Raw genomic sequence first — 19,625 nt, forward strand, 5'->3', positions numbered from 1 at the left:
ATAATGAGATTGCTGCCATAATTTGTGGCAGCACTACATGGCACCAAAGGGACAGGTGGATTTTGTTACAGGACAAATATATTTATGAAGCAACCTGCCCCATGGACAAGTAGATATTTTAATACATTCCACACCCCTGGAAGAAGTCAACGGGTAGAGTCTCACATGCTTCTAAAAGGTTTGAAAGAAGTCATTCAGCAGCAATTTGTTTTCTTTCATGAGGTGCCTGTTGAGTTAATCTGTTTTCCAGGTTTGTATGCGTGGGAGAAGACTAACATTTCCTTTGCATAGTACAGTGCCAGATCAAGTGTGACCCTTTGAAAGTATTCTGGATTTCATCTGCTTGTAGTGTTACTGTAGTATCATAGTCTCGCCTCAAGAAAAATGGATATGGAAACATCAAAGGAAGAAAGGATTTCACGGCTATACGGGCAGCTCTTCACTACAGCATACAGAAATTATCCTTCTCTTCTGAAGCAGTCCCCTTCCCTAGAGGAGTTTAGGGGTTGTTCACAGAGATTCCTGATCTGTCTGAAAGCACCAGCCACAATGGTCCACGTTGAAGGTGATTTGCAAAAAACTGCCTATAACACGATTTTCCTCCTACATCGCCAAACTAGGGAGTGAGTAGTGCTGAGGTTTATCTCACTGCTTACTTCCCAGTCTCCTGTGTGCCACCACTGATGCTCAACATACTCTTAAACGGGTCCCATTCAGTCAGCCTTTTGGCATTATGAGGATAAAAAGCACCAAGCTGCCTGTAAGAGAGGGGACTGATAGTTGAAGGTGGAATCCTCAATAGGATTGTATTTGAAGGAATCGGTCTACGGAAAGAATCATCCTTCCAACTTGTGTGTCCTCAAAGTACTGAATGATGAGGATAGGCAGAAGAACAGACTTGGTCAGGCTGACTTGTTGTCCAATAGATAGAAGATAAGAGTTTCTCATAAGCTTGTTGTAACTTCTATGGATACTGGCTTTAACAAGCCAATCCCATCCCTGCAAATACAGAGACACACCTTTTCTGATGATAGGCTTCTATCACTGACTGGCACTTGGGGTGACTTCTTTATTAACAGTAGGAGCTCCCTATCCAGAATGTTATGTGCTTGAAGCACAATGGATGTGAAAATATTCATCCTTTTTAGGTCTCGCCTATGCAAAATGACCTATTTCTATCTCTTCGGCTTTTCAGCCAAACACGTGCACGCGCTCCATTGCCTTCAATGGCAACACGTGCACATCTGGGGATTCACTTGCGGGAGCGGGCACCGCGATATGGTAGCAACTATCGCTCACGCAAGTGAATCGCGCAGCCCCACTCCTCCCCCCTGCTTCCGCGCGAGGCTTGCGCGCCTCCCCCTTCTGCCGCGCGCTTGTTTTCTTCTACCGGAGTAAAACAGTCCCTGTTTGTGTAAGAGCTTCTATCACAGACTGTCTCTGACGCCCTGGGGGGACCGGCCACGGACAAAAGATGCATGTGACAGGCGGCTGCCTGAGTCGCCTGATTCGGACGTCACAGGCGTGGAACGTTCAGTGCTGATCAGATCACAGCCATAGATCAGATCATGGGTGGCAGAGCACCCCACTCCGAGCCCGGCACATCTCTGTCAGGGGCCTGCCAGTGCCTCCGAAGCCTACAGCACTTCTCGGATGACATCACCGTTCCAGATACAAGCAAGAACCTTGCCGATACAGTTGTAAACAACACCGTATTTTCTCAAACACCACTCGTACACGACAAAGGAATAAAGTCCAAAGTTACAACCAGCCTGGTCTAGATGTCCGGTGCGGGGCAGTGAGGTGGCAGCCAGCACACCACGGCTACAGGCGATATCTCCTGACACGACGCTCTTTAGTGCTGCTTTGAGGCCAAATGTCGGGACGAGCTGCTCTGGCGTTCTAAAGAGGGGGCTCGTTTGATTGGCTGAAACTAAATACGGAGAGGAATGTTTATGTTTATGAAGTTAAAGCGCTCAGCTTCTATGTTTATGAAGCGAGGAACGCGCTTGTTTTTCTAAGGCACAGTGAGTTTAAGGGATCATCATGTTGCGACGCCACTGTGACTCGAACCAGGAGCTTTGGTCGTTACACCACATCATCTATTCGTGAAGCGTCAGCAAAAGGGCAGGCCTAATCTAAACGGCGGGAGTAAAACACATTCGATGTCCGTCTTTACTTCTGGTAGTACGGCGGAGTTCATGCAATCATCTGCACTTTTGCCAAACGTCCTTACCAACCGAGCGCTTTAACTTAATAAACATAGAAGCTGAGCGCTTTAACTTCATGAACAGAAACATTCCTCTAAGTATTTAATTTCAGCCAATCAAAGACTGAAGCTGGGTGACGCAGCTCGGCTTCTTCCGGGTACTGTATGCATGCCTCCCCCAATCTCAGGCTGCGCATGTGGTGACGTTGCACGTGCGAAGGGCACTGCACGTCTGTGAGCAGCGGCCTCCGATTTTCAGCGCGCAGATAGCAGTCGAGCCGCCACCATGCTCCAGTGTAGTTTAGGGGGATGAGGAAGGGTTGAAAGCAGCGTGGAGTCTAATGCATGACATGTGATAACTTTTCAGCTTTGACCACGCTGGTGGGGTTGGCTTGGACATCCATTAGGGTAAGTTTCTGCAGTATCCCACCCTCTTCGTTGTTCGGGGGGGGGACACATGCGTGGAAAAGGGTCTGCACCCCTGAAGTCAGCCAGGTCTCTTTAAAAGTTTCTATGTTTATGAAGTTAAAGCGCTCAGCTGGTTGGTAAGGACGTTTGGCAAAAGTGCAGATGAGCATTGGCATAGCCAATAGATCGCGCTTTTTGGAACTTATATGTATTTAGTTTTGCAGCAGAATATCCTTGGTGCAACAACATCAACTGTTGCATGGCTAAACACTTATAAGGTCCCAAATGCGAGACCTATTGGCTATGCCAATGCTTGTTAACTATATGACTATCGAATCTCCCAGTGTAGTTCTGTGAGGATGCGATATAGGGATATTATTCGATTTTTCATGATCCATTTGTTTGTCAAATTTTTAGATTTTGGTTGGGAGTAATATTCCAGAATGGAGCCATTTTTGTTGCCTAAGAAATCGATTTAGTAGACTCTCACTCCTTGAATGTTTCAAAACAAACTCCACTGCATTCTTCTGCATGAAAGACTGAACAAACAGACTCAGGAGAAATAGTCTTAACAATAGGGAGCCCATGACACTGAAAACAGTTGGATGTGATAGGGGTTACTCGACCCTGTCCGGGACCATGGTGCACAGTAGGCTGCTTCAAAACGGGGTACGCTCTCTTCATTACCAGGCACCCAGGAACAGCAACTGTCTGTTACTGCATTAGGAATGCCTTGTGCGGATTTGGCATCTACAGCCTGCTGAATATATAATGGATGCTCAAAATAAACAAGCATAATATACTCCTAAATGGAGCCAAGATTACATTATTTTAAACCTATAAATACAATTACAGTACCCTGTTTGAAGCATGCCAGTGTTTGCTGCCTTCAACGCCTTATGTGGATATTTGGTTTCCCTTTGTACCACAACCAAAACAAAACAAAAGCACACCTTTAGTACAATAGAGAATATCCCAGGATTACAAATGAAAGTGCACTCTGGAAGTAATGCCAGTAATAAGAGTGCCCTGATCTTAGACTTGGGAGAGGAATTACCAGCACACAGCCATTACGGTGAACAGAGGCGGAATTAGCGCTGGAAATAAAATAAAGACAAACTGCACAGTCTGTTGTGCACTTGTAAATGTCCTATTATTTCCAGCACCAAATTGGAACCTATTCATATAGCTGCCTAGAACAAAAATAAATCGTGCCAGTTAATCCGTCACTTATTTAAATTGTTATTCTCCATTGTGTTATTTACTTTTTTTAAAGTCCCCCCCCCAAAAAGTTTTAAAATGAACAATAACCTGTTTACAGGTCTTCATTCAGCTCCATATTTAAATTATAATATGCTGCAGTAGGCCACTGAAATACACGAGAACACAGCACGGGAATAGGGGATAACTAACACCTAAACCAAAATATTAACAACTGCCCCTCACTATGATCGCGGCTGTGATGAATGAGTTGCTAGGGGAGCAGACAGTCCTTTGTGCTGCCAGCAGTACTGGTGGCAAGGGTAAGCAGTAGTGTCATTGCACACTGGATTTGAAAAGTCATAGGTCGTGGCAACATGGATTGCCTGATCCCAAGATGGCTTCTCGAGACCACAGGTTCTGATCTTGCGAGATTTCATTATTCTTCAAGTCGCAGTGTCCCGTTATGAAGAAAAATCAATAGGGAGCCCATGATAGGTTGAGGCGGGCACTCGAGCAATGAGGAAAGCAAGAAAGAAGGATTAGGTTACTTACCCAGTAAGCATCTTTTCTTGGCATGTAGGGCTGTAGATTCACATGCTTTGCATACTCCTGTCATCCAGTGTTTGGTTTGGATGTTTGCAAGTTGTTTTTCTTCAAAGAAATCTTTCCAGTCACGAGGTAAGGTGACTCCTCCTTTCGGTAATAGTGCACATAGGCATCAACTCCATTGTTTTCCCGCAAGAGGGTTAGAATGGAGTAAGTGTAGTATAGAGATGTCCATGCATATGTAATGTAAATAATGGGAAATGCAACAACTACAGGTGTCCAGGGAGGTGGGAGAGCATGTGAATCTACAGCCCTACATGCCAAGAACAGATGCTTATTGGGCAAGTAACAGTCCGTTTCAAGGCATGTGTGCTGTAGATACAAATGCTTTGCATAGACTATATAGCAATATTCTCCCAAAGCGGTGGCTAACCAGTAGATGTTGCAGTCGTCTGAAAAAGTTTCTTTAGCACTGCTTGGTCTACATTTGCCTGTTGACGTGCTAATATATCCACACAATGGTGTTTGGTAAATGTAGACCCTGTTGCTGCTTTACAGATGGATGCCCCTATTTTGCAAGCAGAATGCACTCTAAGGTGTATAAATAACGTTTTTAGCTTTTGCATAGCAAATTTGAATTAACTTGACAATCCATCTTAAAATGCCAGATTTAGAAATATGATTGCCTTTGTGGGGTGGTGTGAATTAAACAAACAGTTGCTTTGTTTTACGAAAATCTTTTGTTCTTTCGATATAATACAATAGAGCTCTTCTGAAGTAAAGAGTATGAAGAGCCCGCAGAAACTATTTTGCGAAGGAATCTGGGATTGGTGCGAACGACCCTATCTTTATGGAGTTTAAAGAAGAGTTCTTCTGATGTTAGTGCCTGTAGCTCACCAACTCTCCTTAATGAAGTTATTGCAATGAGGAATGCAACCTTCCATGAGAGAAACTGTAAAGGACACTTGTGTAGTGGTTCAAAGGATGGACTCATAAGTCTTGTACAACATTAAGATTCCACCCTGGTGCCGGGGAATTCTTGGAGGTATAGATCTCTAAGTCTTTCATAAAGGCTTTAATGACAGGAACTTTGAACAAAGACAAATGCTGACTATTTTGCAAATACGCAGCTACTGCTGCAAGATGCACCCAATTGATTTGTAAGCTAGCCCACATTGCTGTAGGTGCAGAAGGTAATAAACAATGTTCTGAACGGAAGCATCCAGAGGTAGAATTCGGTTATTACAGTATACAACAAATCGTTTCCATTTTGCTGCATAGCAAGCTCTGTTAGTAGGTGTTCTTGCTTCCTTCAGAATTGTCATACAGTCTGGTGGCACATTTAAATATTCAAACTTATTGACTAAAGGTTGAGCTCCTTGGGATTTGGATGCTTGATTCCTCCATGGTTCTGAGTGAGGAGACTTGAGGTGAGATATATATTTTGATGAGGAACTACTGAGAGCTCGAACAGGGTGGTCCACTACGCTTGACGGCCCCATGTGGGTGCTAGTAGAATCAGTGTGAGGGATGTTTGTCTGAGCTTCTGAACCAAAAATGGAAGGAGAGGGAGAGGTGGAAAAGCATAGGCAAATATGCTTTTCCATCCACAAGGCATTGCCTTTGGATAGAGGGTATGGGAACCTGGAGGCGAAGTTTGGGCATTGTGCGTTGTCTGCTGTGGCAAACAGATCTATTTGAAGATATACCCATTGTTGAAAGCATGGAAGGAAAACTCGGGGCTGAAGTTCCCACTTGTGTATTTGTGGTCTCCTTCTGCTGAGGAGGTCGGCAATTTGATTGTTCACTCCTGGGAGTTGTTCTGCCAGAAGGTGAATCTTGTGATGGATTGCCCATTTCCAAATTGTCTAAGACAGTTGTGACAATTGGAGAGCGTGTTCCCCCCCATGTTTTTGTACATAGTACATTGCTGCCATATTGTCCGTACAAACTAGGACAACTTTGTCTGTAAGATTAGACTGAAAATTTTTCAGCGCAAGAAATACTGCTAGAAGCTCTAGATAGTTGATATGGAGTCGTTTGTGTAGGTCGTCCCAGAGATCCTGAATTGTGTAATGATGGAGATGTGCTCTCAAAAACGGGAGAGATGCATCTGCTGTTAGCACGGCTAGTGGAACAGGGTCGATAAAAGGCCGCCCTTTTGATACATGTTGTCAGTCCCACCACTGTAGAGACTGATGGGTGCAGCTGTCTACCAACATTAGATCTGTTAACGGACTGACTGATTCCCCTGACGTGCTAAGCAGTCTAGTAGTGGACGCATATATAATTTTGCATGAGGCACTATTGCAATGCATGATGCCATAATTCCCAGCAACCGTATGAAAGTCCTGACTGGCAAGGTTTGGTTGGTGTGGAATTGCAGAAATAGAGTTTGGAAATTGGAAATTCTGGCTGCACTGGAGAAGGCTAGAGCCGTGTTAGTGTTGAGAGTGGCTCCCAAATAGGATTGTATCTGGGAAGACAGTAGGGGAGACTTTTGAATATGGACCGTGAAACCAGTAGGGGAGACTTTTGAATATGGACCGTGAAACCTAGTTTATGGGTGAAACCTAATTTATGGAGTGGAGGCCAGATGTTCAACCTGTTTCTGCATGTGCAAACGAGTTTGCGACCCGTTTGTGCATGCAGAAACCTACAGGGTCATGCACAAAGCCTATTTGGCTAGACACAATTTATTTGCGACTCGCTAAATTGGTTTTGCGACTCGCCATTAGGAAGGGGCATTCCCTTCCTAATAGCAACTCACAAGCCATGTATAAATGTTTCGCGACCGCAATTGCGGTCGCAAAACACCCACAATTTACTGCCCTCTTCATGAGGGTGGAAATGGAATGGTAAATGGGAAGGGGTCCCCAGGGGACCCCTTCTCCTTTGTGACTGGCTCTAAAAATATTATTTAAGGGCAGGCAGTGGTCCCAGGGACTGCTACCTGCCCTTAAAAAATGAATCGAAAACGTCTCATTTCTTTTTTTTTTTAAATTGCATCCAGTTTTACTTTAAGGAAAACGGGCTGCATTTAAAAAAAAAAAAAAACTTTCTTGAAAAGCAGTCCCAGACATGGAGGTCTGCTGAGCACAGCAGGCCACAATCCCTGGGAGGGCCAGCCATTCCCAATGGGGTTGCAAATTACGAGTGGCTCATTATTTTTCATGAGTCTCACATTTTGCGACCCCATTGGGAATCGCTAACAGTGTTTCTGACACTGTTGTACATTGGCTTTTGCGACTTGCAATTTTTCGCCATTTGCGAGTCGCAAAAGCCAATGGTCGTACATCTGGCTCTAGGTGTACTGTGGTCTGAGTGTGTTCTAAACACTTTTGGTGTGTGCTGGCTTTGATGAGCCAGTCGTCTAGGTACGGGTAGACATGAATTTGTTGTCTCCCGAGATGAGTTGCCACTACTGCTAGACATTTTGTGAACACTCAGAGCAGTAGTTACTCTGAACAGAAGTACTTTGAACTGATAGTGTTTGCCATCACAAATCTGACATATTAGCGACGATCTGGATGAATGGGAATGTGAAACTACGTGTTTAAAGTCTAGTGTGGACATAAAATCGCCTTGCTGTAGAAGAGGAAGGACCTGTTGAAGCGTTACCATATAGAAATGTTCCGATACCGTACGGAAATAATACTGTGAGTGTAGAGTGGATTGCGCACCGAAGGGAACCCGAACTACGGTTTTCGAACCGGAGAACAGCAATACACGTCCGAACCCCATGGCCGAAAAAAACAATCTAACAGTGGGGTCGATGCACATGCATACTATCACCGAAAGGAGGGGTCACCTTACCTCGTGACTGGAAAGACTTCTTAGAATAACAACATGCAAACATCCGGACCCAACACTAGATGGCAGGAGTATGCAAAGCATGTATATCTACAGCACACATGCCTCAAACATACCCTATTTCAGTTTAGAAAAATAACAAATATGGATTGTTTTTTCTAAACCTTAAATATCAAAGCTCTAAATGGTGCAGGGGCCCAACACACCTCCATTTAATTTGACACTGAAAAAAGCCCAGTGCAGTGCACAGGTACTCATTATGGAGATCACACTTTCACAGTTCTCTTTAGTTTCATTTTCAAGTGAGGAAAACTTTACCTTTTTCTTCTGCATTGAAAAAAAAGAATTCTGTGTGAAGTGCAGTGAATAAACAAATGCTTCCATTATGGTGTCCTAGGATTCATGGCCTTGCTTCTCCTATTCATTTTTATCACACTCTCCGACACCTTGTATATCATCTGGAGGCTATAGTCAGAAGGCAGGCACATGTACAAGTTTGTTACAAGAGATTCCACCAGAAGCATATGTTTCAAGTAGCTCAGCCCAGGTCTAACTGCCAGAGAAAGTAAACAAGGAGCCTCCAAAACAATGTTTCAAGATTTAATTGGAGAGAAGAAAGCCAGCTTATCACAAACCCTGTGTGTTTAAATATAGTCTTACAACCCGCTGCAGAGGGCTATTCTGGTTGTTAAAGGTCCTGAACCAGTATTATCAGACTGAGCCGCAGGTGAGGGCCTATAACGAGGTTGATGTCCTTTAACAACGGGTATAGCCTGAGGCAGAAGTGCTGACGGTAGCATGTTCTAAATTAAAAAGGGTGAAACAAAGACGAATATTGGGGTAGAAGTATTATACCAGCCATTATAAACCCTGTGCCACTCCATTGACTTCCATAGAGTTCTCAACATTCCAATGTTTCAATAAACTGAAGTCTACAGTCTATTAATAACATATAGGAGAGTATAAACTCAGGACCGGGCAAAAAAAAAAAAAAAAAAAAAAGGGGGGGTGCGAGTGATACTCTTACTTAAAATTAATCAATGTACTGCGATATCCTCAGCTTTTCTGCTCTTAACTGTCATGCACACGTGTACTCTTAGGAGTGCAATCCATCATGTTGGGTTATGGATATAATCTTGGAGCTGGAAGCTGTTCTCTTGGCGGCAATGTTTGGCACGTTATGGAACAGGTCCTTTGTTCAGGAGAAAATTATTCCTTACTGGCCTAGCTGCTCTCGTCGGTGTAGTTCTCTAAGCCTGCTAAGAATCCATTACTTTGTATAAACCCGAATTATGTACTAGCCTAGGTTTATTCTAGGCCAAACTCACCGTAATGCCCTTCCTGATCTGCGCTCTAGATCTGATCACAACATATAGGAATGTCCTCAGGACATATAGGTTTTGCCAACTTTGATGTGATACTCATAACTGCCTTTTATTTATTTCCAGTGATAGAAAGTTCATGTGTATTAGTGTACGTTTTAAGTACTTTAATTGACTGAAAACTTCTAACGCACTGTGTTCCTTCCCGGGTTCAGGGATTCAATCACCATTTGCATCCAACACTGATGATCTAAGTGTTTGCCTATGGATATCCTTTGACAGTATTTGTTCACAAACTCTGAAGATGTATTTTTACTCGTCTAAGTGTAGCTCAAATCGTGGTCAAGGTACCATACTAACATAGTTTCTTACAAAATCGTAAAGGGACTTGGATTTCAATCAAATTAAGATTTTACTTTTAATCACAGCCAATGTGTGCTACAAGTTGTATTCGTGCTTTGGGGAAACATGCCTGCAACCAACAACCTAGTTTATGGGGAAAGTTAATTCTGAAAAGAAAAATTGCTACAATGTATTACTTTTTAGCAAAGGTATCATTATTTGTAGTTGAGCATTTCAACTTTGTTACACTCCCCAGCATGGACTGTCACTTGCGTCATGAATACATGACAAAACCCTTAAAAGTTCAGAACAATAAAGAGCAGGAAATAATTAAGGACTTTGGTAAGTAGAACGTTTGTTTGAAATATGATTTTGGAGCACTACAGGAACATGCGGGCAGCAGCCCAACATCCACCAAGCTGGATGCTATTAGCTCCGCTGCATTACGATACACGTTTTCAAGATCAGACAGATTGTGGGATATACCAGTGAAATGCATCACCCATTTAGACAAACCAGAAATAGCATGTAAATTTAATAGGTGTACTTACCCAAGTCCGATCCCCAATAGACTTAGTTAAGAGAACCTCTTTTTACCTGTACCTTGTACAACTGATCACCCTGAAAAGAGCGAAGGATTGGAACCTGAGGCCTACAACTTATTCTTGCTGCCTCAAATCAATCTTCGGGGCTATAATACTGGCTTGCTGATCATTTCTCACCAATATTGGACTGTACTACTACATAGGTCCTACCCGTATTTGCTGCTGCTACTAATGGGCCTGCTATCATGGTGTGGTTCCCAAAAAGCCCAAGACCAATGAGAGAATGCAAAATTAAAGCATTTTTGTGGTAGAAAATAAGACCTATGAATCTACACATGTCCAAAATGCTAGAAAACTACTCCAAAAGCTCACATTTTATCCACGTTTTACAGACAGCTAGATTAAGGTGATAGTGTAATTCCTAATATAGTTGCCCTGTCTTTCACACAAACACAGCACCCACAGTTCTATGAAAAGCAAGGTATTACAGTTTACTACAATCCAAGTAAAATAATGATAGGTATGCATACCTCTGTGCACAAACAAGTGGACCTCGGTCAGGATGTCATGCAATGCAAGTCCTTTCAGAGTCTTCAGCTCCATGATACCTTAACAGTGTCAAGGATAATTCACGATATGAAGGACTGGAATCAGAGGCGATCAATTAGCTTTTGCAGGCCAAATTTAAAAGAAACACACAAAGGCAACAGCAATTGCAAACTCCACATTACACACAACTAAAGCAGCGGGGGGGTAATAGTGGTGCAATGGCCGGAGCACACCAAACAATAGCATGGGCAAACACATACTTCCCTCAAATACACACCAGCCACATTAGACAACACAGCACAAGCGGACTGTTATCAAATCTAGTACACAAAAAACACGCATCACCAATACAGGCGCTTGTCACTCTTTCCTTGCAAATGTGCTAAAATGCTGCTCCAGATATCAATTCAATTGTGTTCTCACAGTCTCTGCACCTTTAGATCAGTAGTACAGGGAGGAGCTGGGGAGCAGGGTAAGCTATAAAAGATCAGTGAACATACACCTTTAACTAGAACATGGTTTTTCAAAACCTCTACCCCGGATCTGGTGGAAAGTGCCCGCATTTTCACAACAAAACCATATATTAAGGGGCAATCGTGGTACCTATCAGCTACTCAACAGTTAATTGCAAAAATTGATCAACTGAGAACCATTTTTCCAAAATAAGTGGAAAAAAAGACAATAAGTGACAATATTTGACGTTTGCATAAAGTAAATTAAAAAAGTGGATTACAAACTGGAGAAAGACAACAGGAAAACAATTTGTAGATAAAAATAAACCACCAGTCGCTCGTACAGAAGGGGACTATTTTTTCCCTGTGTGATGAAATTGTTCTTGCACAGAAAGCCATCACTCACACACTGGGCAATCAATTGCTGAATTGGCTACTCTTAGCCCCATTCTGTATGCTTCATGGAGGAAGAACCAAAATGTGAATGACAGTGCAACAGACCAATGGATAAACAGCGCCAACTGAAAGCCCTTAGGTGTATGTATGCGTGCATGTATTTTTTAAAGACTCCCATGTACAGCACAATTCTTGACCTATAACGCAAATGTAAGGATACTCTTGTAAGCAGATGTGAAGTCCTTATTGAGCATCCAATTTAAGATGTTGGCGATGTCAGATTTCAGTGGGTGACCGGTACAAGTGTAAACGTTGTGCTCCGTCACTGATCCATAAGCCATCGCAGTACTCTGCAAAAATAAGAGGACATTAATCCATTTTATATTTTCCATTCATGCAAAGAAACAAAACAAAAAAAAAGTTAATTGTGTGAGTCGCCACAGAATGCAGGAATCGCATTAAAGAAAGATAAAATGGCTGCGTTATAACTTTCGAAGACGATGCAGAATGCACGTGTGTATATGCATTAGTGTGAAACAATGATAAATGTACTATTTTTATACACTTACATCCCAGTTAGGTAACAAAGACGGAAATTAATGAAACTAAAATCAAACGGGAAAAAGTGGCAGTTGGAGAGAAAGCTCCACCAGCAGTTGACTAGTTACAACACTCACTATACCTAAATGACCTTAAACAAGCTTTGATAAAATTCATGAAACAATCATTAAGTTATGCAATTAAGAATATACAACAGCCCCAAATTTAAAGCATCATAAATGTTAATTCATGAGGATTTATATTTCAAAAACGAAGAAACGAACTTCAAGGGGTATTTTTTGCATTTTAATCTAATCTGTTTCTGCGAAATCTGTCCTATCCTTAGCATGACAGAGGCAGCACAAGTAGAGCCTAAGATCATCTTTCACTCTTGACACACACGAACTAGCATGAGTGGTGTGATCTTCTGTAAACAGAAACTGCAAAGGTATTGGATTGGTCATTATACATAGAACAACGTAAAGGAAAGGTTTCGTAAGCAATGAATTATGGTCCGGCACTATAGGTCTCATGCAAGGATGTGCAAATCCTGCATGATTCACAAAGGCTCTTGCTGCATTTGCAAGGCCAACCAGGCTATGATGGGGAATACTCTAGTTTGGCTCACATCTTCTGTAAACGGACATCTTGTGCACCCCAGGTCTTCTCCCAGCTGCCTATGAAAACAAGCATTTGCAAAGCAATCGGTCTCGCCTTTGGGACCTTACATGTATTCAGCTAAGCAGCACATTAGCCTGGGTGCTTGAACATCTACTGTTCTTTAACATGGAGGGAAATTAAGCACCAAACCACGTGACACACCAGGTGGGTACACACAGAAAAATATTGCCTTTCAGCTGGAAACGGTATAGTCCAAAGCTCTGTTTTTAATACAAAATCAGGGCCTTCGGTGGTCACATCACTGAAAATACAAGATTTGGAAAAAATATTATTGTCTACATGTGCTCTTAGAAGTCAATTTCTATGGACTGGAATCTAGAGAATGCTAAAGTGATTCTGGTATTTTACTGACCTCTACTGGTCGTTTTCTACTAAGATAGTGAAATAGAAGCAGTCGAACAAAAAAAAAAAAAAGTCCCTAAGCGGAAGCAGGCAAGTCCTAGGGTTGATCTCCAGAGCCCACAAAATACATACACAAGTAAATACTAAAGTATATACAAGAGGTCTTGAATGCTCGACCCAAAAGAGAGGACAAATTGTGGTCAACTGTTCTGTCCCATTTGCTTACTTTTTATTTGAGAGGGTGGCGAGGAAGGGTAAAATAGAACAGCAATGATATTGTACTGTTGAACTGCAGAGACAGTTTGAAGTCCAGCATTTTCATGCAACAGGGAATATGCGTGTCATTTCTCAGGCATTTTTAGGTGGAAATTCTCCTTAAATACATTTTTATAAATGAATTTCTTCGTACATCCGTAATACAAAGATTCAAACAGTTTTTTGCAGCAGTGTATGTTGGCATTTACTGCACTGTAATAAGAACAGCAGTGAGCCAAACTAATGTGCTGAAGGCGAAGAATGAACTAAACAAATTACAAATGTGTTCCAGTGAAGGATTACCTACACATCTAGAGGACAGCATCATCGTTCTAAAGTAAAAGTTGGTACTGGGGAATAGTTAACCATTGGTAGATCTTTCCCTTTAGTGGTAAGGAATGAGTTTAGGTTATTAATATATATTTTCTTTTAAAAACAAAAATCTGTGCCAAAACGCACCCCTAATGAATGCCACAAAAAAGGGTAGAGGGGGATGTGCACTCTCCAGCCGTGCCATACCTGACCAATTCTGAAACCCCGTGTAATGCTCGTAAAAAAAATCCACCAAAATGTGGGGCCTGCCTATCCTGATGAGGATAAGCCATAATTTAGAACGATTCACACGGTCAAAAGTATTGCTTAAAGCAATGAAGGCAAAGTAAAGGGAGCCCTTTTTGGCAATGGAATATTTCCCAACCAGTATGCTACGGTTAGGGCACTTTTCCAGAGTCCCCAGTCCCTTTCTAAATCCTTACTGCACCTTGGTAAGGACACCAGTCTATTGGACCCAAGCCTCTACCCTTCACAAAATGATACAGCTGACCACTTTAACCACTGATCCAAAAGCAAGATCGGTCTGTATCAGCAAGGCCTATTGCCTTTCTTAAATATTGGGACAATAACAACCTGCTGCCAGGAGGCAGGGATCTTACAGTAAACCGCAGCATTTTTAAGATGTCAGTAATTATTGGGGCCACAAAGCCTTGTTCTCTTTACAGAAGACAATTAGGTCCTCATCTGGCGGGATGTTTTTCTAGAAGGGCTGGAGGAGATAGCAGTAATTACCTATCGAGGTTAAACTGGATATCTAAGGGGAAAGGGACAGGTAATGGTTAGATCCATAACCTGGCAGCTGTCAGAGGAGTAAATACCTTTAAAGAAGTTAACCCAGCCTTCCGTATTGATGATAGGCCCCAGCCCATCACTTTCGGGTTCAGTTTACTTTTTCACCATTCACGATAGCACAAAAGCCTCTAGTGGCCTTTTCCTTACATGAGCTCATAAGGCAAGTCCAAGCTTCCTCTTTAAGGGTCATTTTGTATTGCCCGCTTATTATCAAATACCCTCCAATAACATGGCCTCAGTCTTCATCTTTCTAATTTGACCCTCTGAAAAAGAGCATACATGAGATTGGAAACAATCAGTTTCTCTATTTAAAAACCCAGGTATGTGCAAAATTGCACGGTTCGGGTAAGTGCACGTTTGCAAACTTTTTTAAAACTTTGCGAGGTTTGTGAATTGCCAAGAGGCAAAAATATTTGGCAACTTTTGAGCGCTTTTGCTGTACCAGGAATCTGTTCCTGCTGGAGGAAAGGGTCAGAAGTTACTGCAGTTTCCTGTACCCGCTATAAGCCCATTGATGGCCAAAGTCAATAGTCGCTCGCTCCCCTCTTCACTGACCTTTTCTTACACTGTAGAGACAAGAAAGTTAAGCAGCTTTCTGCTGCAGTATCTCCTGCCCTTGGAGTTGTGCATTAGCAAATTAGGGTGGCCTCCTGTCCATTACTCAAACGGACTGTCATGTGTGATAATATAAGATCAGTCTTAAGTTTCTACCCATCAGTACTTTGGATTTTGGTATATTCTGGAATGGGGAGACCCAGAGTTCCATAATGCAAAGTTACATTATTATTATTATTATTATGTTGCTTTAAAAGCTACAACTCTCTCAATATCTTGCGTCATATGACAAAGCCGGATATATTCATTTCAGGGGCATCATTTTTAGGCCCAGTCTAGACAGTAACCAGCCTAATTTTTTCCAAATACCCGTAACAAATTACATATAAAACATATATATAAGAGGCTTTCCATCAATCCAGTTCATTACCTGGTCTGTTCAAATGTCGTTCACACTTTCCTTCTGCGGACCACAACATACAGCGTGAGGCAGTAGATCTTCCCACTTCAGACACTGTCTCACTTCCATTGTGATTGGTGGCATTCAGCCACTTCGGCTGCTAAATACTGCATGTATTTGCAAAACAACTAATTGAATAAACTTTTTCACACATGCGTAGGCTGGATAAATTGGAGTTGCCAATGTTTGTTTGTAAAAAGTGAGTATTTGGCTGGACAATGATTTATTGCACATATTTTTAGTTGTGAACCAGCGTTCACTTCACTGCATGCACAAACCCTTCTTGGCCCTTACCCCCCACCAAGAGCCATGAACTGCTCGGTCCTTGCATATCCTGAGAGATTAGTGCAGAAGGGGTTTTTGGCCCAGTTACTCAGAATCCATAGTAAGTCGGAACCCGGGACATAAGGAAGAAAATGCTTTAACCCCACGGTTGGGCCAGGTAAACCCTGCTTGCACCGTTGCCCTGTAAAAGAGATTTGCACAGGGATTTAATTTGCCTAGGGATTCACCAATTCACTAGCCTCTTGGGGAAGGTGGTGGAGTTATTGTTTAGCATTCCAAGCCAAGCTCTATTGCAATACATGATGGGATATGCCATCATATTATCAGGTAATTTCCCAATAATGTTACAGGTACACACTTATTCAACAGAGAGCATTATATTTCATTGACAGTTATGAGAAGTATCCCCATTGATTAAAGCAGCAAGATGACTAAAGTAGTACAAAAGAAGAAAAGAAAATCGCTTAGCCTTAGAAATATATTTAACATCATTTTCAAATCCCGTTTATCTCTTCAATAATCTGAAAAAATGTGTGGAATCCTATAAGAAGACGAGGAATCTTGTTTGGTATTGTCAAATCCACATTCTCCAGCAAAGTATCAACTATGTTTAACCAAACGTGATTTTATCCCATGCACTGTACTACATAAACCCCTCAAACTTTTAAAGGGGAATTTACCAAATTCTGAACCACGCTGTTAAAGTGGAGGGAAGGATTTTATTTTAAAATATATACAATGACTACATGGGATTCTGCGAATTTCTCTCCTTAACCACAGCTTCTGACCAGATTTATATGTGAAAAGACTTTAATGACTGTTTACAAAATAGCTCTTTGTGGTAAAAATGATATTTTACCCTGTAAGTTAACATACAAATACCTCGATATTTGATTTTTTAAATGGATTAAACACACTCGATACGTACATTGTAATCTTAAAGATATTCAAATTACAAATTAGGGTATTCAAAGAGCGTACAGCCTTCACTAGTCTGGGATCTCTTTATCGGCTGCGAGATTTCACTCTCGATGGGGGAATCACACCGAACTGTATCACACATTCATAAAGGTTTGGGGCAAATACATTTGAATTTCCCGGCTTGCATGTTTTTCTTCAATAAAAGTGGACAACATGCAATAATTATTAACAGGAAGACTTTCACCCCGACTATCTGTCACATGTCACTGAACATAAATTACATGGTTAGGTTAGTACACAAGGACGCCATAATCGTCCCAAAAATCTGAAACATTCTGCTGCAAGACAGGTTTTTGGCAGAGGGGGCCAAAATGTCCTTCCTCTTTCCCACTGCATTGTGGGAAGTCCAATTCAGAGCCCGTCCATTCTCAGGACATACCAAAGGGTGTTAATCTGCATTTTGAAGGATGCTCAGAGATTAAGAATTCCTTAAACAATGGCAAAAAGGAAGAATGCATTGCAACCTTGAGGGCAAGGGATGGAACATCTATGGGGAAGTTCTGTACTTTTGTCCCTAAAATGCTTCACTCACATTTTCATTTAGTCACATTACCTGCAAGATATTCAAGGCCCTGCGCATGTCTCCAGTTGAAAGCGTCACCAAGGCCTTCATTCCATCTGGGCTTATGTCAACACTGAAAAAAAATGTATGAAGAGACCAAATTAATAAACATTACACAAAATGTAACCTTGCAATTTAAAATGCATTTTTCTTACTATTCAACCTTATATTTTGGTTGGTTTACAGGCATTTATTATATTTTCATAGCAAACCTGTTAGTGCATGTTAGGGGATACCTTTGTATTTCCAGTTTCAGCTTAGCTGGTTTCTTTATACGCAGAGTGTTAAAGAAAGCGTCATCTTTATGTTTCTCTGGTTTCTGTAATCTAGATAGCATAGCATGATGGCTATACCCTTCTGATCACTGGTACTACACCAATATATTTATTAGTATACTGATCACCAGTTTTCGCTTGATTCAAATCCCCAGTGCGAAGCGTAAAAAATGCTGTATGTGACAATCTCCGACAGACTAATATATAGAAGCCAGCGATAAGTATTGAGGGTACACTCAGTTTCCTGTGATCCTTACATAAAAATGTTTTCAGAAACTGTTCGAGGGAAATTGGGGTATGCTTCAAATTAAACGCTCATTGAATGCTCCATGCTGAAACGCTAGTTTGCAAGTATGGGAGACCTGCTCCACCAAACATGCTTGTGATCAGAAAGGGATGGACATATTAATTTGAATTCATTACTGTTTCAAAACATGGTACAATGTTGTTTAACCTTGTTTCGAAGTTGGATCCAGTTTGTTTTCTGGACAAAAGACAAACAGGATTTATGATTGGCACACTTTTCACATGTTCCCACATGGGCAGAGAGTGAAATATGTCACATAAATAACATCTCACATTTTCACAGAACACTGCTATCCTTCTATGGTCAGTATTCACTACTGAACTAACCCTGGAATCCGAGCAACACTAGCATCATGGTGTCCTGTTGTGGTTGCCTTCTGTTGAATATCTCACAGCCCGGATAAAACTCGTAGACTAGAACCTTAGACAAATATGTATCAAGTGCCAAGTACAATCCCAAACATGATTTATGGATAACAATATAAACATGATAATGATCTGGATACTAAACGTAATAATGTTTTTTTAAATTGAATCTTCAGATCGAGGAGTTTTTACTCTTGCCCTGAAGAAGCCCAGATACGGGCGAAACGCATTGGCTGTATTGCAAAATCCAACATATCATATGAAATAAAAGAAACTATCTCCAAAGTCAACCTCTCGTCTCATTTGTGTCTGCTTGGCAACAGTGCCCCCACTACCTGTTTCTGTTCTCTTTGCCTCTCAAATTATTTGTGAAGAGTTGAGTCAATTCTTCATCTCCAAACTTAAAGCAATTAAAGCCTCTACCACAATCCCTTTCTTGAATCCAAGATACAGGCCCCTGCAGAAAATTTCAAGATAACTGATCCATCGTTAGCAAATTTTACAGTCTATTTTCCAATGAATCATTGTGAACTTGAAACCTAAAAGTCACGCAGATGACTATACTTGCCCACCTTGCTACAGGCATGTGTTTCAGCCTGGTGCGAAGACATTTTTCTTCTGAGGGTGTGGGCTGGGTTACAACCAAGATGGGCGCACAGTTTGCAAGATTCCAGCCTCACAGATTCCATCACCAATAGCTGTAAGCATCCTGGGCTGGGTTACATCGCCACAGTGTTGGTAGCCGAGAAGATTCAGCTGGCATGACGAAGACCAAGAAGTTGCAGAACGACTGACTAAACTAGGTCCCAGTAGAGGAAAGCCTACCAGTGGCGGTCATGGGAAGCAAAGACATTGGTGCAGGTGTGGCATGGAAAGACGCGATTTAACATGGCATAAAAGTACCCTGGAAGAGTAGCAACCATAAAGAAGTCACAAATCTCAAGCGGAATTCCTCAATATTTGAGACAATACCCACATTTTTGTGCTATTTCAAGTACTACAGAGAAACCATGCATGGTGTTACTCCAAGAAACCCATATGGTTGGAAATGGGTGTAGATTTATTGGGTGGAAAAAAGAATAAACTAGGGGAGCATGAAGATTTTAC

At 41.8% G+C, this 19,625-nt stretch overlaps 1 protein-coding gene across 1 annotated transcript in view; it reads right to left on the reverse strand.

Moving 5' to 3' along the window:
- Positions 1 to 19,625, reverse strand: part of RFC5 (replication factor C subunit 5) — a 149,758-nt gene that overhangs the window by 78,352 nt on the left and 51,781 nt on the right. The window contains exons 7-9 of the mRNA XM_078667118.1: positions 17,563 to 17,644; positions 12,006 to 12,135; positions 10,919 to 10,996 (exon numbers count right to left, since the gene is read on the reverse strand). Coding sequence (XP_078523244.1) covers positions 10,919 to 10,996; positions 12,006 to 12,135; positions 17,563 to 17,644 — 290 coding nt within the window. The remainder of the gene's footprint in view (positions 1 to 10,918; positions 10,997 to 12,005; positions 12,136 to 17,562; positions 17,645 to 19,625) is intronic.

The sequence above is a fragment of the Lissotriton helveticus genome, chromosome 11 (genome assembly GCF_964261635.1).
Source record: "Lissotriton helveticus chromosome 11, aLisHel1.1, whole genome shotgun sequence".
Taxonomy (NCBI): domain Eukaryota; kingdom Metazoa; phylum Chordata; class Amphibia; order Caudata; family Salamandridae; genus Lissotriton; species Lissotriton helveticus.